Below are 27,487 nucleotides of genomic sequence, written 5' to 3' on the forward strand. Positions count from 1 at the left end.
CAATAAGGGGTACAAGTCCCTAAACTCTACAATGCAACAATGAATCTGGCCCTACACGCTTAGTTTATATTGTCAGGTCAGGCTAACAGATTTCCTTTAAATTAATCCATGTAGCAATACAATTTTACTGGAATGTCTTGTACAGCTGTTTAATACTTTCCTTTCTACAAAGAATCTGAATGATTAGCCAATGTCCTGCGGTATACATGCTTTTGTGCTTGACCATCAAACAATACTTTGTACTACATCCCGGTAACTTGCTTGCCATACCACGGCAGTTGACGCAATTTTCCTGATTGACTGTTAGCATTGTACACTTGTGGCCAAAAGTATTGACACCCCTGCAATTTTGTCAGATAATACTCAGTTTCTTCCTGAAAATGATTGCAAACACAAATTCTTTGGTATTATCTTCATTTAATTTGTCTTAAATGAAAAAACACAAAAGAGAATGAAGTAAAACATTGATCATTTCACACAAAACTCCAAAAATGGGCCAGACAAAAGTATTGGCACCTTCAGCCTAATACTTGGTTGCACAACCTTTAGCCAAAATAACTGCGACCAACCGCTTCCGGTAACCATCAATGAGTTTCCTACAATGCTCTGCTAGAATGTTAGACCATTCTTCTTTGGCAAACTGCTCCAGGTCCCTGATATTTGAAGGGTGCCTTCTCCAAACTGCCATTTTTAGATCTCTCTACAGGTGTTCTATGGGATTCAGGTCTGGACTCATTGCTGGCCACCTTAGAAGTCTCCAGTGCTTTCTTTCAAACCATTTTCTAGTGCTTTTTGACGTGTGTTTTGGGTCATTGTCCTGCTGGAAGACCCATGACCTCTGAGGGAGACCCAGCTTTCTCACACTGGGCCCTACATTATGCTGCAAAATTTGTTGGTAGTCTTCAGACTTCATAATGCCATGCACACGGTCAAGCAGTCCAGTGCCAGAGGCAGCAAAGCAACCCCAAAACATCAGGGAACCTCCGCCATGTTTGACTGTAGGGACCGTGTTTTTTTTTCTTTGAATGCCTCTTTTTTTCTGCTGTAAACTCTGATGCCTTTGCCCAAAAAGCTCTACTTTTGTCTCATCTGACCAGAGAACATTCTTCCAAAACATTTTAGGCTTTTTCAGGTAAGTTATGGCAAACTCCAGCCTGGCTTTTTTATGTCTCGGGGTAAGAAGTGGGGTCTTCCTGGGTCTCCTACCACACAGTCCCTTTTCATTCAGACGCCGACGGATAGTACGGGTTGACACTGTTGTATCCTTGGACTGCAGGGCAGCTTGAACTTGTTTGGATGTTAGTCGAGGTTCTTTATCCAACATCCGCACAATCTTGCGTTGAAATCTCTTGTCAATTTTTCTTTTCCATCCACATCTAGGGAGGTTAGCCACAGTGCCATGGGCTTTAAACTTCTTGATGACACTGCGCACGGTAGATTTGGAGATGGACTTGTAGCCTGGAGATTGCTCATGCTTCCTCACAATTTGGTTTCTCAAGTCCTCAGACAGTTCTTTGGTCTCCTTTCTTTTCTCCATGCTCAATGTGGTACACACAAGGACACAGGACAGAGGTTGAGTCAAGTTTAATCCATGTCAACTGGCTGCAAGTGTGATTTAGTTATTGCCAACACCTGTTAGGTGCCACAGGTAAGTTACAGGTGCTGTTAATTACACAAATTAGAGAAGCATCACATGATTTTTCGAACAGTGCCAATACTTTTGTCCACCCTCTTTTTTTTATGTTTGGTGTGGAATTATATCCAATTTGGCTTTAGGACAATTCTTTTTGTGTTTTTTTCATTTAAGACAAATTAAATGAAGATAATACCAAAGAATTTGTGTTTGCAATCACTTTCAGGAAGAAACTGATCATTATCTGACAAAATTGCAGGGGTGTCAATACTTTTGGCCACAACCGTGTTATGAAATATACAGTTTGTGCTCAGTGGGATTAATTAGTGGTTTATTCATTCTTGTGCCAATTGACATCAGTAATAATTAACCCAGCTCTGCTTCAACGGGAGTCTGTTGTGAAGCCCTGACCTTAGCGATCAGTGCTGTTGATTCTCACAGTGGAGAATAACTAACCATCCCTGCTTGTGGTTCTGCTAAAAGAGGGCAAGCCCATAGAGACATGGCTGGATTTAAAAGAAAAACTAAAGCTAAAGTACAGATAAGTACTACTGAATTTAATTTGCCTTACTGCATTCTGTATAGCCCTATCTGGTAAAGTCACTGATATATGATGTATTGTAATCAAGGAAGAGTTATTTAAATAAAGTGGCAAATCTCAAATAGACCGATTTGTCTTATTGTTGGAGTTCAATCATGACCGTTGTTACCAAATAGTGACATTACTTTATTTACAAAAGTTGCAATTCTGCAACCCATATAGAAAGTTCACTCACAACGGATTAAGCAACACATGGAATACATAATTTGGTACAGAAGTATTTGAAACATTTATAATTTCTCCTCTGTACAATAGATTGGATGTAATGATATTGTTCTCTGCTCACCTGGTGGAGTGACTTCTCTAAGCCGCAGGTCAGGGTGAGCAGCACCGGCCTGTTGATGCAGTCAGTTGGATTGTCTGAGCATCATCACTGGAACAACCTGTCGACACCTGGAGCCGTGTGGGATATGAGATCTGGACTTGCTGAATGGCTTGTGGAACATATCATTAGTAGAGTGGGTACCTCAGAGCAGCAGAGCCGTGTAGATTGGCACTTTGGAGAAGCAAAGCAGGCAGCATCTTGGAACAACAGAGCAGAGTCAACAATTAGGCACCTACTTGTATGAAAGCTGAATTGTGAATGACCTCTTGGAACAGCAGAGCCTAGACTGCAGTCAAGGTAAAACAAAATGTAAAAATCTACTGCTTGAGACGCAAGGTCCAGACATCCGTATAGTCAATAAGGGTATTTAAATAATGCTGCATGAACCAATCAGGAGGCAGTATCTGTACAGATACATAGTGCTGCTGAGTACATGGAAGGGAGAGCAAGGAATAGTTAGACTAGTGAGGTAAGGTGACGGGCAAGTCCAAACAAATCTGTTTTTAGAGCATTCCAGAACTCGTGCAGCACAAGAGAGGTACTGGAGAAGAGTGGGAGGTTCTCATTATTTAGAAAGTTATACTTGGATCACTTGTGAAACAGAGAGCATAGTTAGGGTGGTGGTGAGAAATGGTGTGGTGCAGAACTCTCGAGAGCTTAATGTGTAAGGATATGTTCACACGTTGCATTTTTCCTTTTTTTATGCAAATTTTAAGCTGTGCTTTACTGTACCAGTAAAAGCTGTTAGATTTCAGAAATACCATGCAGTGTCACCCCCCCCCCCCCCCCTTGACTGATTTGGAAAACTGATGTGTTTTTGCAAACTGCAGCATGTCACTTCTTTCAGTGTTTAAGTGTGTTTGCAGTGCATTTTCACATATAGAAAACAATGAGTAAATGAAAAAATGCAGGTATCAGGTTTTGCCGCTTTTTTTGTGCATAAACCTTAGGGAATTTTCATCATGGGGTGTGTGTTGTGTTTTTTTTTTTGGGGGGGGGGGGGGGGGGGAGTAATTAAAATTCATCAGCATGCACAAGAGACAACTCAAACCTAGAAAATACGCAGCAAAAAAAGCGGCTTCTTTGCTGCCAAGAGAGCAGGTATTGCCAGCAGGCAGGGGAAAAAAGCGTGTAATTCTGTAGTGGATGCGCAACCAGTGCAAAGACTGGCACAGGGTGGAGGCATCAGTGTAGTAGTTGGACAGAAGTATGACTCTGGCTGTTGCATTCATGGTAGATTGGAGATGGGAGAGTTTAGTAAGAGGGAGACTGATGGAGTTACAGTAATACTGTTGAGAATGAATCAAAGCAACAAAGAGTTTTTGCAGAGTCCAAGGTAAATAAAGGTAAAATCCTAGAGATTTTTTTGAGGTGCAGGTGACATGAGTGATTGGTTGTAGGGAGTGAAGGAAAGATCTGAGTAAAATAGGACCCCAAGACAGTGCGAAATCTGACACTGCCCGCCTGCAATAGCTGTATACAGCCAAAAATGTTGTACGACATGGCTCACTGTGACTCACTCTGCATCATTATAGTCAATGGCCCCATCAGCACATGTGCCTGAATACTGTTTTGTGGGTTAGTTAGGAAAGAAGCCTTGACTAAGCCTCAGAACGTAGTAGCAAACTAACAAATGCTTTGTTAACCCAGCCAAAGTGTTGGTCATCATCCCTCTGCCCTGTGAAGCGCAGTCCTGTCACTTTTTCAGCATTGTATTAAATCTTAGCAGAATATATAGTTTAATACAGTATCCTATCTTTATCCAGTTACCTTATCGGTAAACACCAGTGACTCTTTTGCATTGTTAAACATATGTGTCCATGACCTGCCACTGCCTTCACTAGTATGTGTTGGATTGTGAGCATTTCCTTTTTTGTCACATTTTTCTCTTCTCACCATAATAGTATAAGATGATCTTATCTGTCAATTCTTGGTCTAGAACTGGGCAGCTCATTTTGATGTCTCGTGTAAAGTCTATTAAACCTCTGGCCTTGCGCCTTTAAAAAGTTTGTCTCACAAAAGGTTAATTTTAATAAATAGATCTTGGAATAATAAGTTCCACAATTGGATGTGTTTAAATAAAATGTTCCTGTGCTGAGATAATCTTATACATGTGTCCTTGTACTGTGTAATGGCTGTGTCTGACCGTACAGGAACATGGTCTCATCATATCACAGCTCCTGGGCAGGGGAGGAAGCAAGAATATGCAGACATTACAGCAGGGCATCACAGCTGATTCTTTTTGTAAGGTAAAACATTGCTTAAAAACAGACAGGGAAATGTTTTGCCTCACAGAAAGAATCCGCTGTGATTCCATGCTGTCCTGTCTGTATAACCTCTTCTGTAGCTGTGGTATGATCAGACCATGCCCAGGAGCTGTGGTGTGATCAGACCATGTTCCTTGTACGGTCAGACACAGCCATTACACAGTACAAGGACACATTTATAAGATTATCTCAGCACAGGGACATTTTATTGTGGAAATATCCAATTGAGGAAATGATTATTATTCCAATATCTATTGATTAAAATTAACTTTATTCGTGGGGCAACCCCTTTTTAAGGATCCCATAGACATTAGAATAAAGTCGTCCAAACTCACTGATATTGTGCATTCCGGCCTCTTGACTAATGCCTACACAGATGATGATGTATCATGAAGGATCTGGCCTGCTGAATTTCAGTGGCTGATCCTTTTGTTCTCCATACAGATAAGCTGTCAGTCTGGCAGTGGCCAACTCTTGGAGAATATAAGCGCTCTCTGCTGATATGAGTTTTCCATATATCTTAAGGAGATACCTCTCTCTGTCGAATGATCGTTTGGCTGACCGTTCTCTAATGAGCATATGAGGGGTTGCATCTTTAGATGAGCTTTCTGGATTGTCACTCATGAAGGTTTCTCTTTATTGCAAACTTCGAGAATACTACATCTCTTTTTAGGAGACTCCCCAATATAGCGTCAAGCACACTATCAAGGAAGTAATTCTGGGTTTGTCCACTTTAGTTGTCTTCTGTTTTTTTTCTGGGCTTTTTGCTGAACTCGTCAGGTCATTCCTTTTTTGTTTTTAAGAATAAATCTTTTTTTTTTTTTTTTTCTCTTTTGGGTACAGCAATAGTCTCTGCTAGCTTTCTAATAGGATTGTCCTTGTGTTTTCATTTTTAAAAGGTTATTCCCATGTCATCCTTTTTATAAATGAACTGGGAAGAAATCAATTTGTGCGCCGACCACCTGAGGCGGGGCACCGGATGCAAACAAGGGTGACCGAGCTACACTGTTTTTGCAACTTTCCTTCCATTATTATAATTCCTAGTGTAATATTAAAAAACCCTTGAATGAAAGCTGAAAGTCTACATGTCAATCACATCCTGAAGGCGCATTTACCTTTCCGTAGACTTAGAAATCTACATGACAACTTCATGACTTTCCCAGAGACACATTTTTACAATAGAATAACTGAAGCACTGAAACATACTTTTATTTTTATTTTTTTTGGCCCAAGTGCATAAATGTATTCTTGTCGATAAATTCAAAGTCTCCTTACCCAACATCCTGTCTGGTTTTAGAAGGAGATCATCATCTGCTTTTCACACTTTAAAATGATTTCTTGGCTTGAGATTAAATGCCTTTTTAGCGAAGGGTGACACAAGCAACAGAAAGTAAGTTCCTTCTTTTTGTTCCGATCTCAATTCATTCGGTTTAGTCTCGTACTCTGTTAACGGCTTATGTCAGATTTCCCATAGATCGGAACTAGTGGTGAATGCTAGTGTTTTTATAGCCTTTGTGACATTAAATTAACCTGAGATAATTAACTCATCCCAGGTCATAGCAGTTCTAAGGAAAGTGCAAAGAGAAGGAGAAAATTACCTGTTAATAAATGTGCTCTTTCAAATGATAATGATGTAAAACCTGGAAATAGCTGCAGAGACCCAATGCTCAGCTGGGAGAATCTGTCCACAAGACCACTATTAGTCAAATACTGAACAAATCTGGCCTTTATGGAAGAGTAGCAAGAAAAAGGTAATTATTGAAAGCAAGTCATAATAAGTCCCGTTTGCGAAATAGTCATGTAGGGTACACAGCTAGCATGTGGAAGAATGTACTCCTGGTTAGATGAGACCAAAGTAGAAGGTTTTGGAATAAATGCAAAACCCTATCTGTGGCTGAAAATTAGCACTGCACATCACCCAGAAAAAGGCCATGAGTTCTTCTAAGCCGCTGCCTAGCATTCTGAATATGAAAATGGTGAAGACCCACAAGGCACTAGAAGGTTAGTGTAATGTCACGTGTGACTGAATACACCGCCTCCAGCAGGGCGAATTTCTAGAACACCCGTGAACCTGGATACACCGCCTCCAGCAGGGCGAATTTAAACAGAGTTAAGGGAAACACCACGGAAACAGTTACAATGGAGGGCCCTGCAATAGGGAACGGAGACATGGAGACCTGCTGCACTCCCCTGAGTCAGTGTCCCTACACTCCTGACGATCCCTAGGCAGGTTCCACACCTGGCGACGAGCTGGATACCTCAAATCCCTAGCTCGCCCTGCACCTATCCCTTTCTAGTGATTTGGACGGTGCAGAAACTAATCCCACCACTGCACTAATACACACACAAGGAAAGTAACAAACAGGGAAAACACCTCTTAGCTTAGCTCTGTTACTATTGATCCCAGCAACAGAGTACGACACCAAAGTTCAGCTTCACCCCTGAAGCTCGACACCTGAATTCAATTTCCGCCTGGAGCAATTACACCAGAGCTCCCCTGGGCTGCAAGGAACTCCTCTTTGTCATTCCTTCCTTCACCAAACTTGGTTGGAAATGAGCAATATCACCAACCGTGAGTGAGACCACCTGCTACTCTATAGGTAGCAGCCAGGGAATCGCACCTACTTCATTATCACCTGCAATAACACTAGCGGCCACCGGGGGCAACTAAACTAAAGTAACCAGAGTGCAATGACCCTAACAGCCACCGGGGGCAAAACTAACTTTAAGCCAACAGCTGAAAGGAAAAAAAAAAAGGTTACTTGTGCAAAATCTGTCATAATCCAACCTGGATCATGACAGTTAGAAGATGGTAAGTATTTTTAAGTTGCCGTTTCCTCAGGTCAAAATGTAATTAAGAAATGGCTGTTACCAGGAATAGTGTAGGTTAAGGTACAGTATGGAAGACCAAGCTAAATTTCAGTGATCTGCTCGTAGGATTGCATTTGCTAGAGAGTCAAATCAGACCCCTGCTTTACTGTAAAAGACCTTCAGAAAAATTTAGCAGGCTCTGGAGATGTGGTACATTGTTTTACTGATAAGAGACAGCTATGCAAATAAGGCCTTCATGAAAGAATCATCAGAAGAAAACCTCTCCTGCATCATCACCATAAAATTCAGCATCAGATGTATGCAAAAGAACATCCAAACATGCCAGTTGAATAAAGGAAACAAGTCTTGTTGACAGATTAGGTTAAAAAAAACTTGTGTAGGCCAACTTCATGCACTCTACACATTTTACATATTTTCTACCACATTATAAAATTCACATACCAGGAAAACACTAGATCAATTCCAATATAGGGTCAGTTGTGGGGGATTTCTACTGTTTAAGCACACTAGGGGATCTGCAAATGCGACATGTCTGCAGACCTTTCCATCAAAGTCTGCATTCCAAAACGTCACTCGTTCCCTTTGGAACCCGGCACTCAAACATTGCTTTTTCCCCTACATATGGGGTATCAGTGTACTCAGGAGAAATTGCACACTTGGTGTCCGATTTCTCCTGTTACCCTTGTGTAAATAAAAAAAAAAAAATGTGGCTAATAGATAATTTTTGTGGAAAAAATGTCATTTTTATTTTCACGGCTCTTCGTTCTAAACTTCTGTGAAGCACTTGTGGGTTCAAAGTGCTCACCACATACATATCTAGGGAAGTTCCTTGAGGGGCCTAGTTTCCAAAATATGGTCACTTGTGCCTAAACAGTGCACAGCCCACACATCAGGGGCTTTCCAAACAAGACATGTCATCTGCTAGTGATTCCAGCACCTTTTGCATTCAAAAAGTCAAATGGCCTTCTTTCCCTTCCAATCCCTGCTATGCACCCAAACAGTGGTTTTCCCTATATATGGGGTAGGTATCGACATGTTCAGAAGAAATTGCGCTACAATTTTTGGGTTCGATTTCTTTTGTTACCTTGTGAAAATAAAAAGTGGGTCTAAATTTAATTTTGGTGAAAAAAAAATGTTACTTTTTTTCCTTCCATATTCCATTAATTCCTGTGATGTACCTGAAGGGTTAAAAAACTTAAATCAGGTTTTGAGCACCTTGAGGGGTGCAGTTATTGCAGTGGTGGTCACTTCTGGGTATTTGTCATATAGACCCCTTAACGTCACTTCAAATGTGAGGTTGTCCCTTAAAAAAAAAAAAAAAATTGTTTTGCAAATCTTGTTGTAAAAATGAGAAATCGCTGGTCAACTTTTAACCCTTATAACTTCCTAACAAAAAAATTGTTTCAAAAATTGTGCTGATGTAAAGTAGGCATGTGTGAAATGTTATTTATTAACTATTTTGTGTGACACATCTCTCCTGAATTAAGGGCATAAGAATTAAGTTTGAAAATTGCAAGACTTTCCAAAATTTTGCCAAATTTCATTTTTTTTTCTTTCCTGCCAATAAACACAAGTCATATAGAAGAAATTTTACCACTATTTTGAAGTACAATATGTCTCAAAAAAAAATCTCAAAATCAGTTGAAGCATTCCAGAGCTATCTCTATATATAAAACTGAATGTGTGTATCACCAACCAATCATGAAGCATCTTTCATTTCAACAGAGCTGTTCAAAAGAAGCTGAGCTATGATTGGTTGCAATGAGCAACAGTTTTCCTTGCAACCAATCACTAAGCATCTCTCATTTCACCAGAGCTGGTTAAAAGAAGCTGAGCTGTGATTGGTTACTATGAGCAAGTTTTCCCACTTGACAACACCTCAGCAGACACTGACATGGTGGGAGAAATCTAGCATCCCCGGGAACATAAGCTCCCAGCCATTGTCTGCCCCCTGAAAGGAGCAGAGAGCACATGACAAAAATGAATCCCCCCTCCCGTGCCCATATACACATCACACATCCTCCATCATATAGGCACATCTTCCCTCTTAAAGGGATCATTGGTATGGAAGTCATAACAAATCCATCCAGCGCTTTGGTTTTGACCCCAGGCCTCTCTTAAAGGGATCTCCGGTGTGGAAGTTAGGACCGTTCCACTCAGCTCTGTGGTTCTGACCCCAGTTTCTCTTAAAGGGATCATTGGTATGGAATTTAAGGCAAATCTACTCTGCGCTTTGGTACTGACCCCAGGCCTTTCTTAAAGGGATCTCCGGTATGGAAGTCAGGGCAATTGCCTTCAAATGCTCTGGTACTGACCCCAGGATCTCTTAAAGGGATCTCCTGTATGGAAGTTAGGGAAAATCCCTCAGCACTCTGATTCTGACCCCAGGGTTCTGTTAAAGGGATCATTGGTATGCAAGTCAGGGCAAATCCACTCCGTGCCCTGGTTCTGATCCCAGGCTCTCTTAAAGGGATCCCCGGTATGGAAGTGAGGGCAAATCCACTCTGTGCTTTGGTACTGACCCCAGGCCTCTCTTAAAGGGATCTCTGGTATGGAAGTTATGGTAAATCCCTCAGCGCTCTGATTCTCACCCCAGGCTTCTATTAAAGGGATCATTGGTATGGAAGTCAGGGCAAATCAACTCAGCGCTCTGGTTCTGACGCTAGGCCTCTCTTAAAGGGATCCCCGGTATGGAAGTTAGGGAAATTCCACTCAGCGTTGTGGTTCTGACCCCAGGCTCTCTTAAAGGGATCCCCGGTATGGATGTCAGGGCAATTGCCTTCAAATGTTCTGGTACTGACCCCAGGCTCTCTTAAAGGGATCTCCTGTATGGAAGTTAGGGCAAATCCCTCAGCGCTCTGATTCTGACCCCAGGGTTCTATTAAAGGGATCATTGGTATGCAAGTTAGGTCAGGACAAATCCACTCAGCGCTCTGGTTCTGATCCCTGGCTGACAGGATGATGTGGGATATTAGGGGTAGTAGTCTGGTGGCTCTGGCTGACGGGATGATGTGGGATATTAGTGGTAGTTGTCCGGTGGCTCTGGCTGACGGGATGATGTGGGATAGTAGGGGTAGTAGTCCGGTGGCTCTGGCTGACCGGACCATGTGGAATATTAGGGGTTGTTGTCTGGTAGCTCTGGCTGACGGGATGATGTGGGATATTAGGGGTAGTAGTCTGGCGTTTCTGGCTGACGGGACCATGTGGGATATTAGGGGTTGTTGTCTGGTAGCTCTGGTTGATGGGATGATGTGGGATATTATAGAAAATGTGGCTACGTGGAGTGGGTGGGGCTATACACTCAGAGATATATATTATGAGATGGATTTGCTCTGACTTCCATACCAATGATCCCTTTAAGGGGGAAGATGTGCGTATATGATGGAGGATGTGTGATGTGTAAATGGGCACAGGAGGGGGCGATTCATTTCTGTCATGTGCTCTGCTCCTTTCTGGGGGCAGACAATGGCTGGGAGCTTATGTTCCCAGGGATGCTAGATTTCTCTCACCATGTCAGTGTCTGCTGAGGTGTTGTCAGGTGGGAAACCTTGCTCATAGCAACCAATCATAGCTCAGCTTCTTTTGAACAGCTCTGTTGAAATGAAAGTTGCTTGGTGATATATATATACACACACACACACACACACACACACACACACACACACACACACACACACACACACACACACTCATTCTGGTTTATATATAGAGATGTGATTAGCAGCAAAATCTAAGTAAAATGCATAGTGCCCATCTATTGCAGCAAAGTTTCCATCATATAGGTATTGAAATGGTCATCACACAGTATACCGTATGTATTAATTCACAATGTAACGTACTTAAGTGCTTAAAATATAACTTGCGCCTACCCCATAAAATTTGTAAAATGTGTGTTGTGTGGCACACACCTTTTCTATGGCACATAACCCCGGGACTTCTGGTCATGTGCCATTATGGTATGCAGCGCGTTCCACTCCACGTTCAAGGCGCATTGATCCGGACGTCACTTTTTTGTACAGGGGAAGTCCGCAAAATGGCCCATGCGCAACATTACGCGGATTAAGCCGATGCTACCATCAGCTGTTGACATTACATATAAAGGTGCGTGCCGCACATAACACACACATACCCCCATTTTGAGGAAGCCAGTCAGGGGAAACGGCGCTGTTTGGGTAGGTCGGTGGGTGCCAGGAGAGACATTTATGTAGGTAAATTTGATGGAGTAGCTGCAAGTTATGTTTTATGCACTTAAGCACTTTACATTGTGATTTAATACATATGCTGTGTGATGACCATTTCAATACCTATATGATGGATACTTTGCTGCAGTAGTTGGGCACTATGCATTTTTTACTTAGATTTTGCTGCTAATTACATCAGGTTATAATTTTCACTAATACAGTATATTGTTTTGTCTGCTACTTATTTTACCTACACTGGTTCTCGCCTCCCACAGTCTCTAAAAAACCTGTTTGAGAAATTTCCTTTTGGTATTTCTTTTTTATGGGGAAAGGAAGGGCGTTCCAGCTTCTAAAACATGTCCTTTTATTTTTCACACGTGACAAAGACCCACTCAGGGTCGAAACGCGTTGCCGATTGATCTGTGCCTGGGAGCACATCCACCCTAATATGAGGAGATTGCCTGTACACTATGTTTTAACTTGTGAAAAAATAAAAGGACATGATGGAACGCCCTTCCTTTCCGCATTGTATCGCGCGAAAGTCCGTGCTTCAGTGGCGGTTGGTGAACTGGCTAGGGCTAAGTGCCCGTTTTTCTTTTCTCTTCTATTTATTTTTTATGTAAATATTATCATTAAATATGTAGTTTTCATCATCTTGTTGCCGATGTCTCTTTATCCCCATTTATTATTTGGGGTTGGTGTATTAAATGGTCCACTATAGCTGACTGTCCTACTATGTCTGAGATACGATCAACCGCATTCTACTCCTATCTGGGTAAGGTCTCTCGGTTCTCCACTGCCTTATGTTCATTATTGGAGATAGTGTACACGGCCGACCTCCCTGTATGGGGGCACAGGGAGGAGGAAACACTGAAGAGAACGGTGATTAAATAGGCCTGTGTGAGACTATAGGTAAAGGAGAAGGCCATATACATGGCAGTGTGCAGGAACGGGCTGTGTGTCAGTGTTCAGACACCATGCAGAAGGAGGACATCTCATACTTCCCGTCATTGGTGTCTGTCACAGCAGGAGAAGACATCCCTCGTGGCTGTAAATGCGAGAACTGTGATAATGTATCACAATTTTTGTGACGCAACAGCAATCTCACCAGCGAGATCACTGTGTGTGACACTTATCAGCGACCGGCCCCCCTGCCGGTTATCGCTGATCGTCCTAGAATAGCCAGGACGTTATTTTTGATCGCTGGTCTCCCGCTGGCCAGCACGCATCGCGTGACAGGCGGGAGTCCAGCGATCAGCTCGCTGGTAACTAGGGTAAACGCAGGGTTTCTAAGTGACGCGCGCGTCACTTAGAAACCCGATGTGTACCTTAGTTACCAGCTCCCTGTATCAGCGCGCTGGTAACTAAGGTACACAGCGACGCCGCGCGCTCAGCTTGTCTGGTGCTGATCGCTGGTGAAGTTGCCTGTTTGACAGCTCACCAGCGATCATGTAGCGACACACCAGCGATCCTGACAAGTTGATATCGTTGTCGGGATTGCTGGTGAGTCGCTATGTGTGACGGGGCCCCTAGACAAATGGCTATCCTGATAGAATAATTTCAGATTTCCAGTGACCATAATGGATAACTCCTAACAGTAAGTCTAAAGGAACGTAGGAAATCCTCATTTAATACGCCAAAAGAATGTATTAGATAACACATTAAAACTTTTAAGCACTGATCTGCTTATTACAGAGCGGAATCATCAAACATGACATATCAAAATATTGTTTTTGTATGTTTTGCACAAATTGTTTTTTAATGACACAACATATTTTGCACTGTTACAAGGGCTCTTTCCTTAAAGGACTTTCATTGTGATTCCAGTTAGTTTTATCTGTTTGCTAATCAGAATGATTCTTCATGAAAATTCAAAATCCATCCCGTCACTCCCCCAGCACGATATAATTAGAATATATTATCCTAACTATACATCCTAGCACAAGAGCAAAACTCGTAACAGACAAAATGGTGTAGTGATTAGATACGTTATGTGCGACATAAGTTTCCCATGTGAGGTTGGGGTCTTGTATGTGTAGATGCAGTTATGGCATATACAAACTATTCCATTGAATGTTAAAGGGAACCTGCCAGGTCCAATAACTTTATTAACCTGCAGATGCAGAGTTCATCTGCAGGTTAGTAGTATTATGAAAGTGCTTGGCTGCAGTACTTAAAGCACCATTCCACCGTTTAGTGGTTTTTTTTCAGCGCTGGAGTGGTGCTTTAATTGTAAGTCCCCTGCCCCCAGTCATATTTACTTGCTCTTCGGCATCTTCACCATTCTTTGGCACTACTCTGGTCCCTCAGTACCATCTCATAAGCGCAGTTCCTGACTGGCCGGAAGTCATAAGCTACATCACAAGCTCTCAATGCAAGTCTGTGAGAGTCAGAACAAGGCTACTATAGACTTGAATTGAAAAGTGACCTCCGCGCCGCTCCATGAAAGACTGGAGCTGCCAGCAGGTCACTTTTCACCGGAGACTGTCTGTAGCAACACTCGAAAATTATGAAGGCAATGACAGATAAGTATCAGATGGGGAGCAGGGGAATTCTGTTGTGAATTCCTTTGCTCGGATTTCTGAGCCGGAGCTCCCTCTGGTGGTTACTGGGAGTAGTGGAGTTGGCCAGTTGGATGGAAGTTTGCCACCTGACGATAATTGGGAATCTGGGATTACTGGCTGGGTGCATATAAGTGAGCAGGTTTCCCTTGTTGGTTGCTGGTGATTTCCTCCTTGTGCATTTTGGTTTCTTCTGTCTCCTGCCTGATCTGCATGGTTCAGTTAAGTGATTCTTTTGCTAATCCTTTGTATCTAATCTGGTTGTGCCTTTTTTTTGCTTTCTGCTTTGTTGCGAGGGTTCATCGTACTCCATTCTGGGAGCGGCGCTGGGCCCCGCTCCATATGTTGCAGCTTGTGTCGGTTTGTTCAGTCCCCTGTTATATTAGTATCTTTTGCTTTGCTTCCATTTCACACCAGAGTGCTGATCTAGCGGGGGTGAGGTCATGTGGCCTCAGTTTTTTTGTATATCAGATATGTTGGATTTTTAGGGTTTTTGCGTGATTGCGGACAGTATCTTTTCTGTCCTATCTAGACAGCTTGGGCCCCATCATTTTCTCAGTCTATTTTCTGCCTATGTTTGTGTCTCATCTGGTCTCACCGTAAATATATGTTTGGGGGCTGTCTATTCCTTTGGGGATCTGCTCCGGGGCAGTTTAGATGTCACCATTCTGGCTTTAGGCTTAGTTAGTTCTTCGGCTGTGCCGAGGCGTCTAGGGCATCGTAGGAACACTCCACGGCTACTGCTAGTTGTGTTGTTAGGATCAGGGGTCTGCAATCCGCTGAGTTACCAACCTCTCTGGTGTCCTGGTGGCTTAGCCTGTTCCTGCTATCCTCGGTGACCCGTTCATAACAGAATTCCATTTAAAGAAGGTGCAATTCAAAAACACAAAAACCCTGCTGGAGTGGTGCTTTAAAGTGTGGCACCAATGAGAAAATGAATTTTATTTTTCCGGGGAACCTCCGGCTTTCATGCCTGGAGCACTGTAGTGACTTACTGCCAGCTCTGCAGTGCGTCACTACAGCGCTCTTGTGACAGAGCTTCAGATCTACCAGAGTCATTTGCATATCAGTTCAAATGCTGATTTCTCAGTGATGGAAGAATAGACTGGCCATGTAAAATACAGTATGTCCATATATCATGGTGCACTTTTGACCAGTCACTGAAAAGCAACAAAAAGCTGATAGAAATGTGAAATCTGCTCCAAATAAAAGAAAAACTCCCAGTTTCATACCTATTCAGTGCAGTTCGTTGTGGGCTCCATTTGTTGCCCTACACACATCCAAATGATAGTGAAGTTCTTGCTACACACGGGTAAGGACGTCTGGTGTAACAGAGTGAATAACGTCTGTGATTCTCTGTTTTAAGTGATGCCATTGATACGTTCAATGTACGCATGTTGCTTCACATAAGCCCAAAAGTAAAAGTCTAAGGGCGTCAGATCCGGGGATCGTGTATACTTTCCTGTGACTGGTCAAAAGTGCACCATGACTTTACGGACACACTGTATTGCTTGGCTTGTCTTTGAAAGAGCTATGTGCACATATAAATAGTTTTGAGGGGTGAAATCTTGCTGACAGACTCCCTTTTAAAACTAAAGGAACACTACCGAGTGTTTTTTATTCCTTAAACCCATCTAAATGCATACGTAATGTAGTTTAGGTGCAATAAAGTACTTGTAGATCACCGGGGTTTATGTGTGAGCCAGGAGGCTCTCATAGGCCGGAGTCGCACAAGTGTCACGCAAGCACAATCCGATTTTTCACACCTAGCATCCGATTTACATCGGAATGCAGGCGATTGCTATCCGATTTTAACATGAGCTTTTACATAGAGCATTGCTCTGTAATTTGCACATCGTTTTCAAAGAAATATTAATCAAAACACAGAATAAAAGCCGGCAATTCATGTGCCGCGTACAGTGAAATCAGAGTGACAGGTTAGAATAGAATAGATCATTTTTGCTAGAGCTCTATATAAGAGACCACCACATCAAATCCCTGTCATGGCCAGCCCATTCTCCAGACCTGAACCCCATTGAAAACCTCTGGAATGTAATCAAGAGGATGATGGATAGTCACAACCATCAAACAATGAAGAGCTGCTTACATTTTTGTACTAGGAGCAGTGTGAAAGACTGGTGGCAAGCATGCCAAGACACATGAAAGCTGTTTTTTAAAAATCATGGTTATGCCATAAAATATTGATTTCAGAACTTTTCCGGAGTTAAAACAATAGTATTGTTTTTAAATGATTATGAACTTGTTTTCTTAGCATTATTTGAGGTCTGAAAGCACTGGTTCTTTTGTTTAATTTTGACCATTTCTCATTTTTAGAACAATTTTACATTTTACTCAAAAATATACCTATAAAGAGAAAAATCAGGCAAACTGAAAACTTTGCAGTGGACTTTTAATTTTTGCCAGAGCTGTATGTGTATGTGTGAGATATATATTATATTACATTACATAGAAGAAAAGCCAGTAATTCAGCAGCCGCGCAGTGTAAAATCACAGCAGGAACCGACAGGATAGAAGAGATGGATTACATACAGTGAATACAAATAGAAGAGGTAGATATACAGATGTATGTGACAAATACAAAGTACAGTGTGTGTACAGCTTAGTGTAGATGTATTTAATAAAAGGTTACCAGTATTTTTCTGGAAAAATGGCGTGTACTCCTGCGTAATTTTCGTAACCAGCAGAGGGAAAGCTGGGGGCTGATGTTTGAAGCTTGGGAAAGGGGTAATACCCATGTAGCTTCCCAGGCTATTAATATCAGCTCACAACTGTATACTTAGCCTTTACTGGCTATTAAAATGGGGAAGCCTTAAAAAATGACGTAGGGTCTCCCTTTAATTAATAGTGAGTAACGGCTATGCAGACAGCTGCGGGCTGATATTAATAGCCTAGGAAGAGGCCATGGAATTTTCCGCAAAAATTATCTTTTCGCCCCTAATTTTTTATTTTCACTAGGGTAACAGGAGAAATTGGACCCCATAAGTTGTTGTGCAATGTGTCCTGAGTACTCTGGTACCCCATATGTAGGATAAAACTGCGGTTTGGATGCACGTTGGGGCTCGGAAGGGAAATAGTAACGTTTTGGAATGCTGACTGAAGGAATGGTGTGCGGGCATGATGTCACATTTGCAGAGCCCCTAAACAGTAGAAACCCCCCACAAGTGACCCCATTTTGGAAACTAGACCCCTTAAGCAACTTATCTAGATGTGTGGTGAGCACTTTGAGTACACCATGAAAATGTATTATATGAAGGGGTTGTCCAGGCTTGGGGATAAAGTCTGCAGTCACTCTATGTACACAGCACACTGTGAAATTATGTCCAATTTTGCCTTTTTGTTCTGTTTTTTGTTCTTACAATACACACACAGAAAATAAATGTGTATAACAAAACGTGTAATTGCAATAATTTTCTGGGAAGAATACTTCATTTTCTGGAACAATTTCAAGGGTGCCAATGCTTTCCGCCATTACTGTAAAATGGGCAGAAATAGTGTAGACATGGCAGTCTATTCTGATTACTCACCTCTGCTTTATTGCTTGTCTCCTCTATTAGCCATGCCTGAAATACTGCTTGTGATCTAGTAGTCACAGAATTGGTTATATAGCTGAAATCAAAACCAGAATATATATTTTCCTAATCCCAAAATACATAGTAAATAAATGACCTTTTTTAGGATAAGTGCTGATTGCTGAATGATTGGAGCAATACTAAAACGCACTTAACTCTGCAAAATTTCCCCTCTAACTGATCTCTTCCAGGGCGGTTAAACCGCGAGTCTCATCACTCACCCGTTTGGGTTAGAATTAGTGATGAGCGAGTATACTCGTTGCCGGGGTTTTCCCGGGCATGCTCAGGAGTTGTCCAAGTATTTTGGCATGCTCAGAGATTTAATTTTTGTCGATGCAGCTGCATGATTTGCGCCTGCTAGAAACCCTGAATACATGCCAAAATACTTGGACAACCCCCGAGCATGCTCGGGAAAACCCCGGCAACGAGTATACTCGCTCACCACTATTTAGAATGGAGATCTCAGTAGAGCTGGATTTTTATATATGCATGAATGGATGCGTTCAATGTATATCTTATTCTGGGTCATACTCTCGTTAATATGCGTCTTGTGTGATGAATAAACCTCATACAATAAACATGACACTTCTGAATAAATAAACACGATACACTATTTTAAGATTTTTTTAATTTTTATGACCTTAGCTTCAGATTCATTCTTCATAGATAGAAATTTGCCACTTTTGTTGATCAGCGGATTTGAGCTTCCTTTTGTCATTTGCAATTTTTATGAGGCTGAAATTATTAATCAATTTCTCTTTTCCTGGAAAAAAATATGTCTGTTTTGCTACCAGATTATATATTTTTTTTACAATTTCATAGAGCCATATTCTAAGGGTTTAACCCATTCCTCAGTGTAAAACCATTGCATTGGCATTGTCTTCATAGTGTAATGTAGTGGTCCTCAACCTTTCTCGCCTCGAGAGCTCTACTTCACTGTGAGAGATGGTCGCAAGCCACAATCTGTGCAAATACATCAGTAGCCATATTGCAACCATATTCCAAGCTAATGTGGGTCAGACGGCTAGTGGATCTACTTCTTTGTCATGCTACATTTTCATGGCCATTGTAAAAGTTGGGCCTGTCACAGTCGCAAAATTAGAAATTGACTGTGTGCAAAAATCGTACCTGACTACAGCATGCTGTAAATGTTTGGCCACTCCAAGGGGGCACAGAGCACTTGTACTTGGTTTGGACAGTCAATCTGCGTTGATAAGAGTCCCCCCCCCCCCCCCCAACAGCCTCATAGGCTCACGTGAGACAGGTAATTTTGAGATAGAAAACTCGGTCAGACTTTTAGACTATGTGCCCATGTAGCGATTCTTAAGCAGAATATTCCTGAACAGAATCGCACACCCTGCTCCCGGGAAAACGCATGTGGTTTTTGTCGCGTTTTTTAAGCGTTTGACAAGCGTTTTAGCAAGTGTTTTCCTAAGCGTTTTTGCCCATATAATTGATGGTATGCGGAATCGCGGGCGATTCCCCAAAATTAATGAACATGCTGCGTTTTTTTACCGCTAAGCGATTCCGCAGCGGTAAAAAACGCACCATTGGAACAACATGTGCATTTTCAATTAGGAATGCATGGAATGCTTTTTAAGTGTTTCCGCGGCAGAATCGCGTGTTTAAAATCGCCGCGGAAACTCTTAAAAAAAAGTTACGTGGGCACACAGCCTAAATCACGATTTTAGACCACGATATATGGCATGGCTGAATTTCTCAAATTCTTCTGAAAAAAATATTCAGCACATCCTGCATTGCATCACGGTACCCAACTTATTATATATTTTATGAGTCTGTCTATTTTATATCAACTCCACCAAAATAGACACAGACTTCACGACTCTGACTCAACTTCACTGTATGGACTGTGCAACTGTGGGTATCCCAAACGCAACAGCCTCATAGGCTTGTACATACCTTCCAACTATGAAACATAAGTAAGAGGGACACCTACTGCGACGTGGCAATTTTTATTTTACGCGAAGTCGGTAACCTCACCTCGCCCTTCATCTCCTTTACATGCGCTAACACAAAGATATTGCTCCTAGTGCAGCTCATTTTTATAGCTCCCACAGTGCCCCTCATACAGTATGATGGGTTCTGCCACACCTTGTATGTGTCCTGCTCCTCGTCTCCGCTGCCTAGCCATTAGGTCTTTCCACCACTGTTCAGTCCATGCAGAGACTCCATGTCTTGCCAGGACCTGTAGGTGATGTGAGGATGACGTGACAGCAAACAATGTGTATGGCCTGTTTCTCACATTGGACTGAAATCACCAGAGTCCTGGTGGGATCTCCAGTGTGCACAGGATGATTGATCCCCTGGTTCCCTGCTCCACCGTTATATTCCACAGGATCTGTGCTCTAAGAAGACCGATACAGCTGAAATTGAGACATACCCCCAACCTTCAGTGGGACAGCACTCTGTGCTCGACCTCCTTTAGCATTCATTTTACAGTAACCAAACGGTGGCACCACCTCACATAGCCTGCCATTGTTCTCGGCAGCATGAGTCCTATTGACACAGAACAATATGCTGCCGAGAACATTAAAATTTGGTTCAGGACAAATGATCATTTCACAAGTAAAATGCTTATTTGCCAGGTGATCAGCATTTTGTTTCGGCCTCAAGTTTATCGTGAAATGAGCATTCCTTGGAATATTTGTTCAGGAGCATCCTGAAGTATAAATGAACCTAAATCCCGCTGAGAGCGGCAGTGATTGGAGCAGTGCTCATATATGTACAGTACTTCTCCATTCACTCGGGAGACTAGGGGACACCCATTGTCTTGATCGGTAAGGATCCCAGAAGCCGGACCCCACTGCATTCTACTGCAAGCTGCTCTTTTTTGTGTCTGCATGTATACAGTGGAGTATGTATATACGGTATATAATATACACACTACACCCTGTTTATAAACCCTACTGTCTAATCTTTACAACATAAATAGCTTTTAACATCTCACTTTCCTCCCATCCATGCTTTTACAGTAGAACATGTTTAGTGAGAGGGAGTGTGGCCTAGTCTTCATTGCCAGTTCTGGGGTATGATGTTGCTTCTATTCCCTGTGTCAGTGACTTGCCTGCAGCAGTGTCCTATACAGGACTCTATGCTAAATCTGTATATGAAGCTTGGGGAGCAGTAGAAGAGGTGTAGGCAGAGTTACAGGTCTGTGCTCACTGCTGGCTTGCAGCCCAATGTAGTAAGAAGGCAGCAGAGGATTCTGAAGAGGAACTGATGGCTGTGTGTAACTGTGCTGATATCAGAGGAGAGGAAGCAAATCAGAAAGACATTAAATTAACATGAAACTGGCAGAAAAGGTATATCGGGTTATATAGGGCCATAATCCTTGAACTTTTAAGGCTAAAACAGTAACTGAGTTAGGCTAGCAGGCAATCTCTATAAGAAGTAGGTGAAACTATGTCCAGTGTAAGCAATTGGTGTAGTGCCTTGTTGAACAACCTTCATTACTATTTGGGTAAATTCACACATGACAAATTTTTTGCAGAAATATATAGTTCCCTTAGAACTTGTCACCAGGTCACCCTGACTATTCAGATTTTCTTTTTTTTAAAAAAATCGTGATACAGTCCCAGAGATATAGGCCATTTTATTTAGTGCCGATTTTTGTGGCCTTTTCCAAGGGGGTGTGGCTCACAGGATACTCTGGGGACGTGTCTTTGGACTGCTCTGAATATACTCCAGCAACGAAAAATCCACGTGTGGAGTGAATAAAATCAGTAGTTTATGAAATTCTCTAAAAACTTGCAAAACCCAGAGTGGGTGACAATAAATGAAAGTCCAGCAATGTCACACTCACGCTTTTCACTTGTCGCTGAAACGCGTCGGTGTGATATCGCTGAACACTCATTTAATAAACTACTGTTTTTATTCACTCCATAAGTGGATTTTTCGTTGCTGGAGCACATCTCTTCTTTGCTGATTTACTACGACCGAGACTGGGGCGGCTCCGTGGACTTCCACCAACAAGGTGCATCCAATACTGATGAGCTGACTTTCCTTTTTCCCTCTTTCCCGTGCTCTGAATTATTAACCTGGTGTAATAGTGGACTTAAACAGAAATTGTAACAATCAAGGAAGCAGCGGGAATAAATTAAGAACAAAAACTGGCAACTTTTGAACTGGAGACAGGTCCTCCTTTTTTGCTGGGAAATATGGATTCATGCAAGCCCTACTCAGGTGAATGGAGCAGTAATAATAGGCTTTTCTGCAACAAGTCTGCCAAGTGTGAATAGGTGGCAATTGAGTCAATTTTAGTCTGAACTCCTCATGCAATATAAACGCTGTAGTTTACAATATAGATTAGAATTTGGTTGTAGATAACATTAGCTAATCCAAAAAAACCTTGTGCCATTGGGCCTCAGCTGAGCGCCTAAACTCCAGCGATTATTAGTAGTAGACATTCTTTAACGCTTGGCTAACACCAGAGACAGAACGCGTAGTAAGATGTAATGGGGCTGTTTTAATAAATTCTCTAAATCTCAGCGTTTAGCAGAGACACCCCCGAATAGTGAAAGCGCCCTTATCACACCAGCAGTAACTAACGTAACACTTTTCCATTCCTATAAATTAATTAGAGGAAACATACAACAGTAGTTAAGACCGAATGCATCAAACGTATGTAACATCACGACGTATTTTACATTACGGTGTATTAACTTATTAAGAATCAACGAAATGTGATATAAGAGAGAGTGACGTGTTTGCTAATAAAAGGCGAAAAACATAACAGCTCGTTCATTTTGTAAAGTGTAGAAAAACATAAATATAATTAGAAATTGTGGTTGTATAAATGGCTCTGCTTACTGTTAAGTTGCTTTTCCATTATCATTTCCATATCATAGCAATATGCAGAGATGGGGTCCTGGCGCCTGCGGAGCCACGTGGGTCACAGGAGCTTCGAGTTTCATTTATGTATTTTAGTTGTCAGATGTTCCTGGTGGAGGATCCGTGTCTTAGACACGTGGTCATCGCTAGGACTACCATTTTCTAACATTATACCACCAGAAAATATTATGATTTCCTTTTTTTTTTTTTTTTTTTACAGTTGTTGAAGCTTTTTTCCTTAATTCTGAAAAGGAGCATTATTTGGAAATTGAACTTGGCCCGTAAGTATGTTTTTCCTAAAAATCCGTTTATTCTGATTCTAAAAATATTAACTAGTTGACAATAAGTGGTGTGGGCTGGGTTATTCAGAGAACTGGTAGATCCGCAGCAATTAAAACAGGAATTTTATCAAAACTTCTGAAATCAATCCAGCAAGTAATGCATACCTGGAATCAGAATCTCTGCCCCTACTTTATGCTGCTCTCAGATAGCTTAGCAAAAACTTGGGTACAGATTCCATTTAAAATCATCATATGAAGCGCTGGTTACCAGATTGGATTCAACACGTAGTAAAAGAGTAAGCTTTAGAGTTGGTGCAAATTTGCTTAATGTCACATCCATCAGCCATGACAGTGGTCTATGGCTGCTGGACTCTAGCAGTACAGCCTCCTCTCTGGCAGAATCCGCTGCTCATCTTTTGATTAGTCGGCCTATCTCAACATTACATGTGCCTCATGCCCTACAAGACAGGTTGACAAATCAAAAGGAGAGCCTCAGATGCCGTCATGTAAGAAGCCGTAATCCTTCATTTGACCTACAGAAATAGACCGCTGTCATGGCTGATGGAATGTGCGAATGAATTTACACCAACTCTAATGCTCACCGCTTTACTCTTGGCTGTTCATCTTGGTTTCCATGTTGAAGTGACCTAGCATAGTAATTTGTATAGAAGTCCAGCTCACCCACGTCTGACCTCACCGCACCTCAGACTCGGATCCGGCCCTGCCCTGGCCGCACATCAATAATGAAAGAAGAAGCGATCCAGCTGAGTGCTCTGGTGATTTATTGAATGCTGTTCAAACAACAGGACGTTGTTAACGCGTTTCTGGCTAGACGCCCTTAATCATTATGGGCGTCTAGGTTATGGTTAAGGGCGTCTAGCCAGAAACGTGTTAACAACGTCCTGTTGTCTGAACAGCATTCAATGAATCACCAGAGCACTCAGCTGGATCGCTTCTTCTTTCATTATTGACCTAGCATAGTGCCACTGATTGTCATAGTTATGGGCACATATGCAGCTCAAATACATATAGAGATTAAGAAACGCAAGCAAACGTAGCGAAGATGACTGGTTCTCGACTTTCAAAGTGTGCCATGGCCACTTCCTACAGGAAAAATGCAGAAGCTGGGCCTCTAGATCCCATTTTCTGACTTCTGAAAAGATAATACAACAGGTTAACTTTCTTACTTATCCTGACGAGCTGTTTTTTTCCTTTAATGGCAATGATTGTCAGGACATAAATCGGTCTAAGCACTTCTAAACAGTGATTAATCAGCAGCAGTTAAGATGCTACTGAAGTTTCACAGAGCTGAAAATGAGCTGTAATAAAAACTGCTTGTGCCGCGCTGTCACTGTCACTACTCCAGAGCAAAATGCGTGATAAAGAAGAAGCCCGAGAGGTGGTAAGATTTGTAATTCCACAGAATGGGTGACATTTGTAAAATTGCCACATTTGACCACATTCATAAAACTGGCACCCTGACATCACTATGTATGGTAGCCTTTTCGTCTCAAAAATCATTCATCAAGTTGTAAGAAGTATAGCATTGCAGGAAAGGGGCAGCACAACACGTAATGCTAGCGCCGAAATATTCCAACAAGTATGCAGCAAAAATGGCAACCGTTCTTTTCCCTCTTCTACCACGTGGTGAATCTGACTGGAACAGTTTTATTTGAAGACCTCAGACACTTGTTGCAAAATTACAGGAGCTATTTTACTGCTAAAATGTCATGTCATCTTTGCATCATTTTAACTGGTATTTCACAAAAATCGGATAACTCCTTAGAGATTGTCCACTATCTTGACTTAGAATTTGGCAAAACCTGTAACTAAGTTTAGTGCCCCCTAAACAACCCCATGCACGTTTTCTGCCCAGTTTCTTGTTGGTTTTTGCTTTGCGTCCTGTGCCTTAGCACCAGCTCTGTTATCACAACCATCAGAATCCTCTGCTCCATTCTGAGTACATTTCCCATAAACCCATCTGCTGGGCTGCAAGCCAGCAGGGAGCACAGACCTTTAACTCTAACGAAACCCACTCCTATGCCAGCTTCACACACAGCCTCAGCATGATCTCCTGTACTGAACACGGTTACAGGTGATAGAAGTAATGCACAAGGCATCATTACACCAGCTCAGACAGTAAAGATTATCCCCTACATTGTTCCCTCTTTGATGGGGATGATAGCTTGAATGAAGGGATGGGGTGAGATCTGAATGTATTCATACTGTATTATAAAGCGATTACTGCAGGATATATATATATATATATATATATATTACACAAGGTATACAGCAGTATGTGTACCTGTGTATACAGTGGGGAAAAAAAGTATTTAGTCAGCCACCAATTGTGCAAGTTCTCCCACTTAAAAAGATGAGAGAGGCCTGTAATTGACATCATAGGTAGACTACAAATATGAGAGTCAAAATGAGAAAACAAATCCAGAAAATCAGAATTATTTTTCAAATTATGGTGGAAAATAAGTATTTGGTCACCTAAAAACATGCAAGATTTCTGGCTGTCACAGCCCTGTAACTTCTTCTTTAAGAGGCTCCTCTGTCCTCCACTCATTACCTGTAGTAATGGCACCTGTTTGAACTTATCAGTATAAAAGACACCTGTCCACAACCTCAAGGAGTCACTCTCCAAACTCCACTATGGCGAAGACCGAAGAGCTGTTGAAGGACACCAGAAACAAAACTGTAGCACTGCACCATTCTGCGAAGACTGAATCTGCAATAGGCAAACAGCTTGGTGTGATGAAATCAACTGTGTGAGCAATAATAAAAAAAAAAAGGAAGACATACAAGACCAGTGGTAATCTCCCTCGATCTGGGGCTCCACACAAGATCTCACCTCGTGGGGTCAAAATAATCACAAAAATGGTAAGCAAACATCCCAGAACCACATGAGGGGACCTAGTAAATGACCTACATAGAGCTGGGACCACCATAACAAAGGTTACCATCAGTAACACACTATGCTGCCAGGGACTCAGATCCTGCAGTGCCAGACGTGTCCCCCTGCTTAAGTCAGTAAATGTCCGGGCCCGTCTGAAGTTTGTTAGAGAGCATATGGATTATTCAAAAGAGTATATTAGGAGAATGTCATATGGTCTGATGAAACCAAAGTAGAACTGTTTGATAGAAACAAAACTTGTCGTGTTTGGAGGAGACAGAATGCTGAGTTGCATTCAAAAAGCACCATACCTACTGTGAATCATGGGGGTGACAACATCATGCTTTGGGGCTGTTTCTCTGCAAAGGGACCAAGGTGATTGATCCGTGTACATGAAAGAATGAATGTAGCCATATATCGTGAGATTGATGAAACGTGGATGGGTCTTTCAGCATGATAATGATCCCAAGCACACCGCAAGGGCAGCGAAGGAGTGGCTTCGTAAGAAGCATATGAAGGTCTTGGAGTGGCCTAGCCAGTCTCCAGATCTCACCCCCATAGAAAACCTTTGGAGCGATTTCAAAGTCTGTGCTGCGCAGCGACAGGCCCACTGCTCTAGAGGAGATCTGCATGGAGGAATGGGCCAACATACCACTAACAGTGAAGACTTACAGAAAACATTTGACCTCTGTCATTGCTAACAAAGGATATATAACAAAATGTTGAGATGAACTTTTGTTAATCTATAATAATAAATGCCCTAAGCAGCTTCCGGTTGTAACAACTTCCATCCAGTTGTAACCGGTGACGTCACCGCACACCTCTTTCCATGTTAACCCTCAACACACCACTCCTCCTCAACACACACACTCCTCTCACCTTTCACCATCTCCACTCACTCTTTCACTCCACATACGACCCCTTCTCTCACTCCGTCTCTCATACTCACGACGTCATCGCCGCTGCTCCACAATCCCCGACATCTTCTTCCGCCGGCGCCATCCTGGATCCAGACGTTGTCCACGCCGGCGACATGTTCTTGCGGTGACGCCATCTTGAGTATCGTGAAATCCCGCGATACTCAAGATGGCGTCGCCGCAGGAGCATGTCGCCGGCGTGGATGCCGTCGGGATCCAAAATGGCGTCGGCGAAATCTCGCGAGATTTCGCCGACGCCATTTTGGATCCCGACGGCATCCACGCCGGCGACATGCTCCTGCGGCGACGCCATCTTGAGTATCGCGGGATTTCACGATACTCAAGATGGCGTCACCGCAAGAACATGTCGCCGGCGTGGACAACGTCTGGATCCAGGATGGCGCCGGCGGAAGAAGATGTCGGGGATTGTGGAGCAGCGGCGATGACGTCGTGAGTATGAGAGACGGAGTGAGAGAAGGGGTCGTATGTGGAGTGAAAGAGTGAGTGGAGATGGTGAAAGGTGAGAGGAGTGTGTGTGTTGAGGGTTAA

General features: G+C 42.4%; 1 protein-coding gene across 8 annotated transcripts in view; it reads left to right on the top strand.

Annotated features, from left to right (window-relative positions):
* Nucleotides 1-27,487, top strand: part of CUNH4orf33 (chromosome unknown C4orf33 homolog) — a 347,568-nt gene that overhangs the window by 34,198 nt on the left and 285,883 nt on the right. For 5 of the 8 annotated variants that reach the window (XM_073572088.1, XM_073572092.1, XM_073572087.1 and 2 more), the window contains exon 3: nucleotides 23,062-23,122. The exons of 2 other annotated variants lie outside the window; for them this stretch is intronic. In XM_073572088.1, coding sequence (XP_073428189.1) covers nucleotides 23,062-23,122 — 61 coding nt within the window. Of the gene's footprint in view, nucleotides 1-23,061; nucleotides 23,123-27,487 lie in introns of those variants that run through there. One more of the 8 variants, XM_073572095.1, reaches the window with a different exon arrangement.

Source organism: Dendrobates tinctorius, unplaced genomic scaffold (assembly GCF_039654945.1).
Source record: "Dendrobates tinctorius isolate UK_male_01 unplaced genomic scaffold, ASM3965494v1 ptg000030l, whole genome shotgun sequence".
Lineage (NCBI taxonomy): Eukaryota > Metazoa > Chordata > Amphibia > Anura > Dendrobatidae > Dendrobates > Dendrobates tinctorius.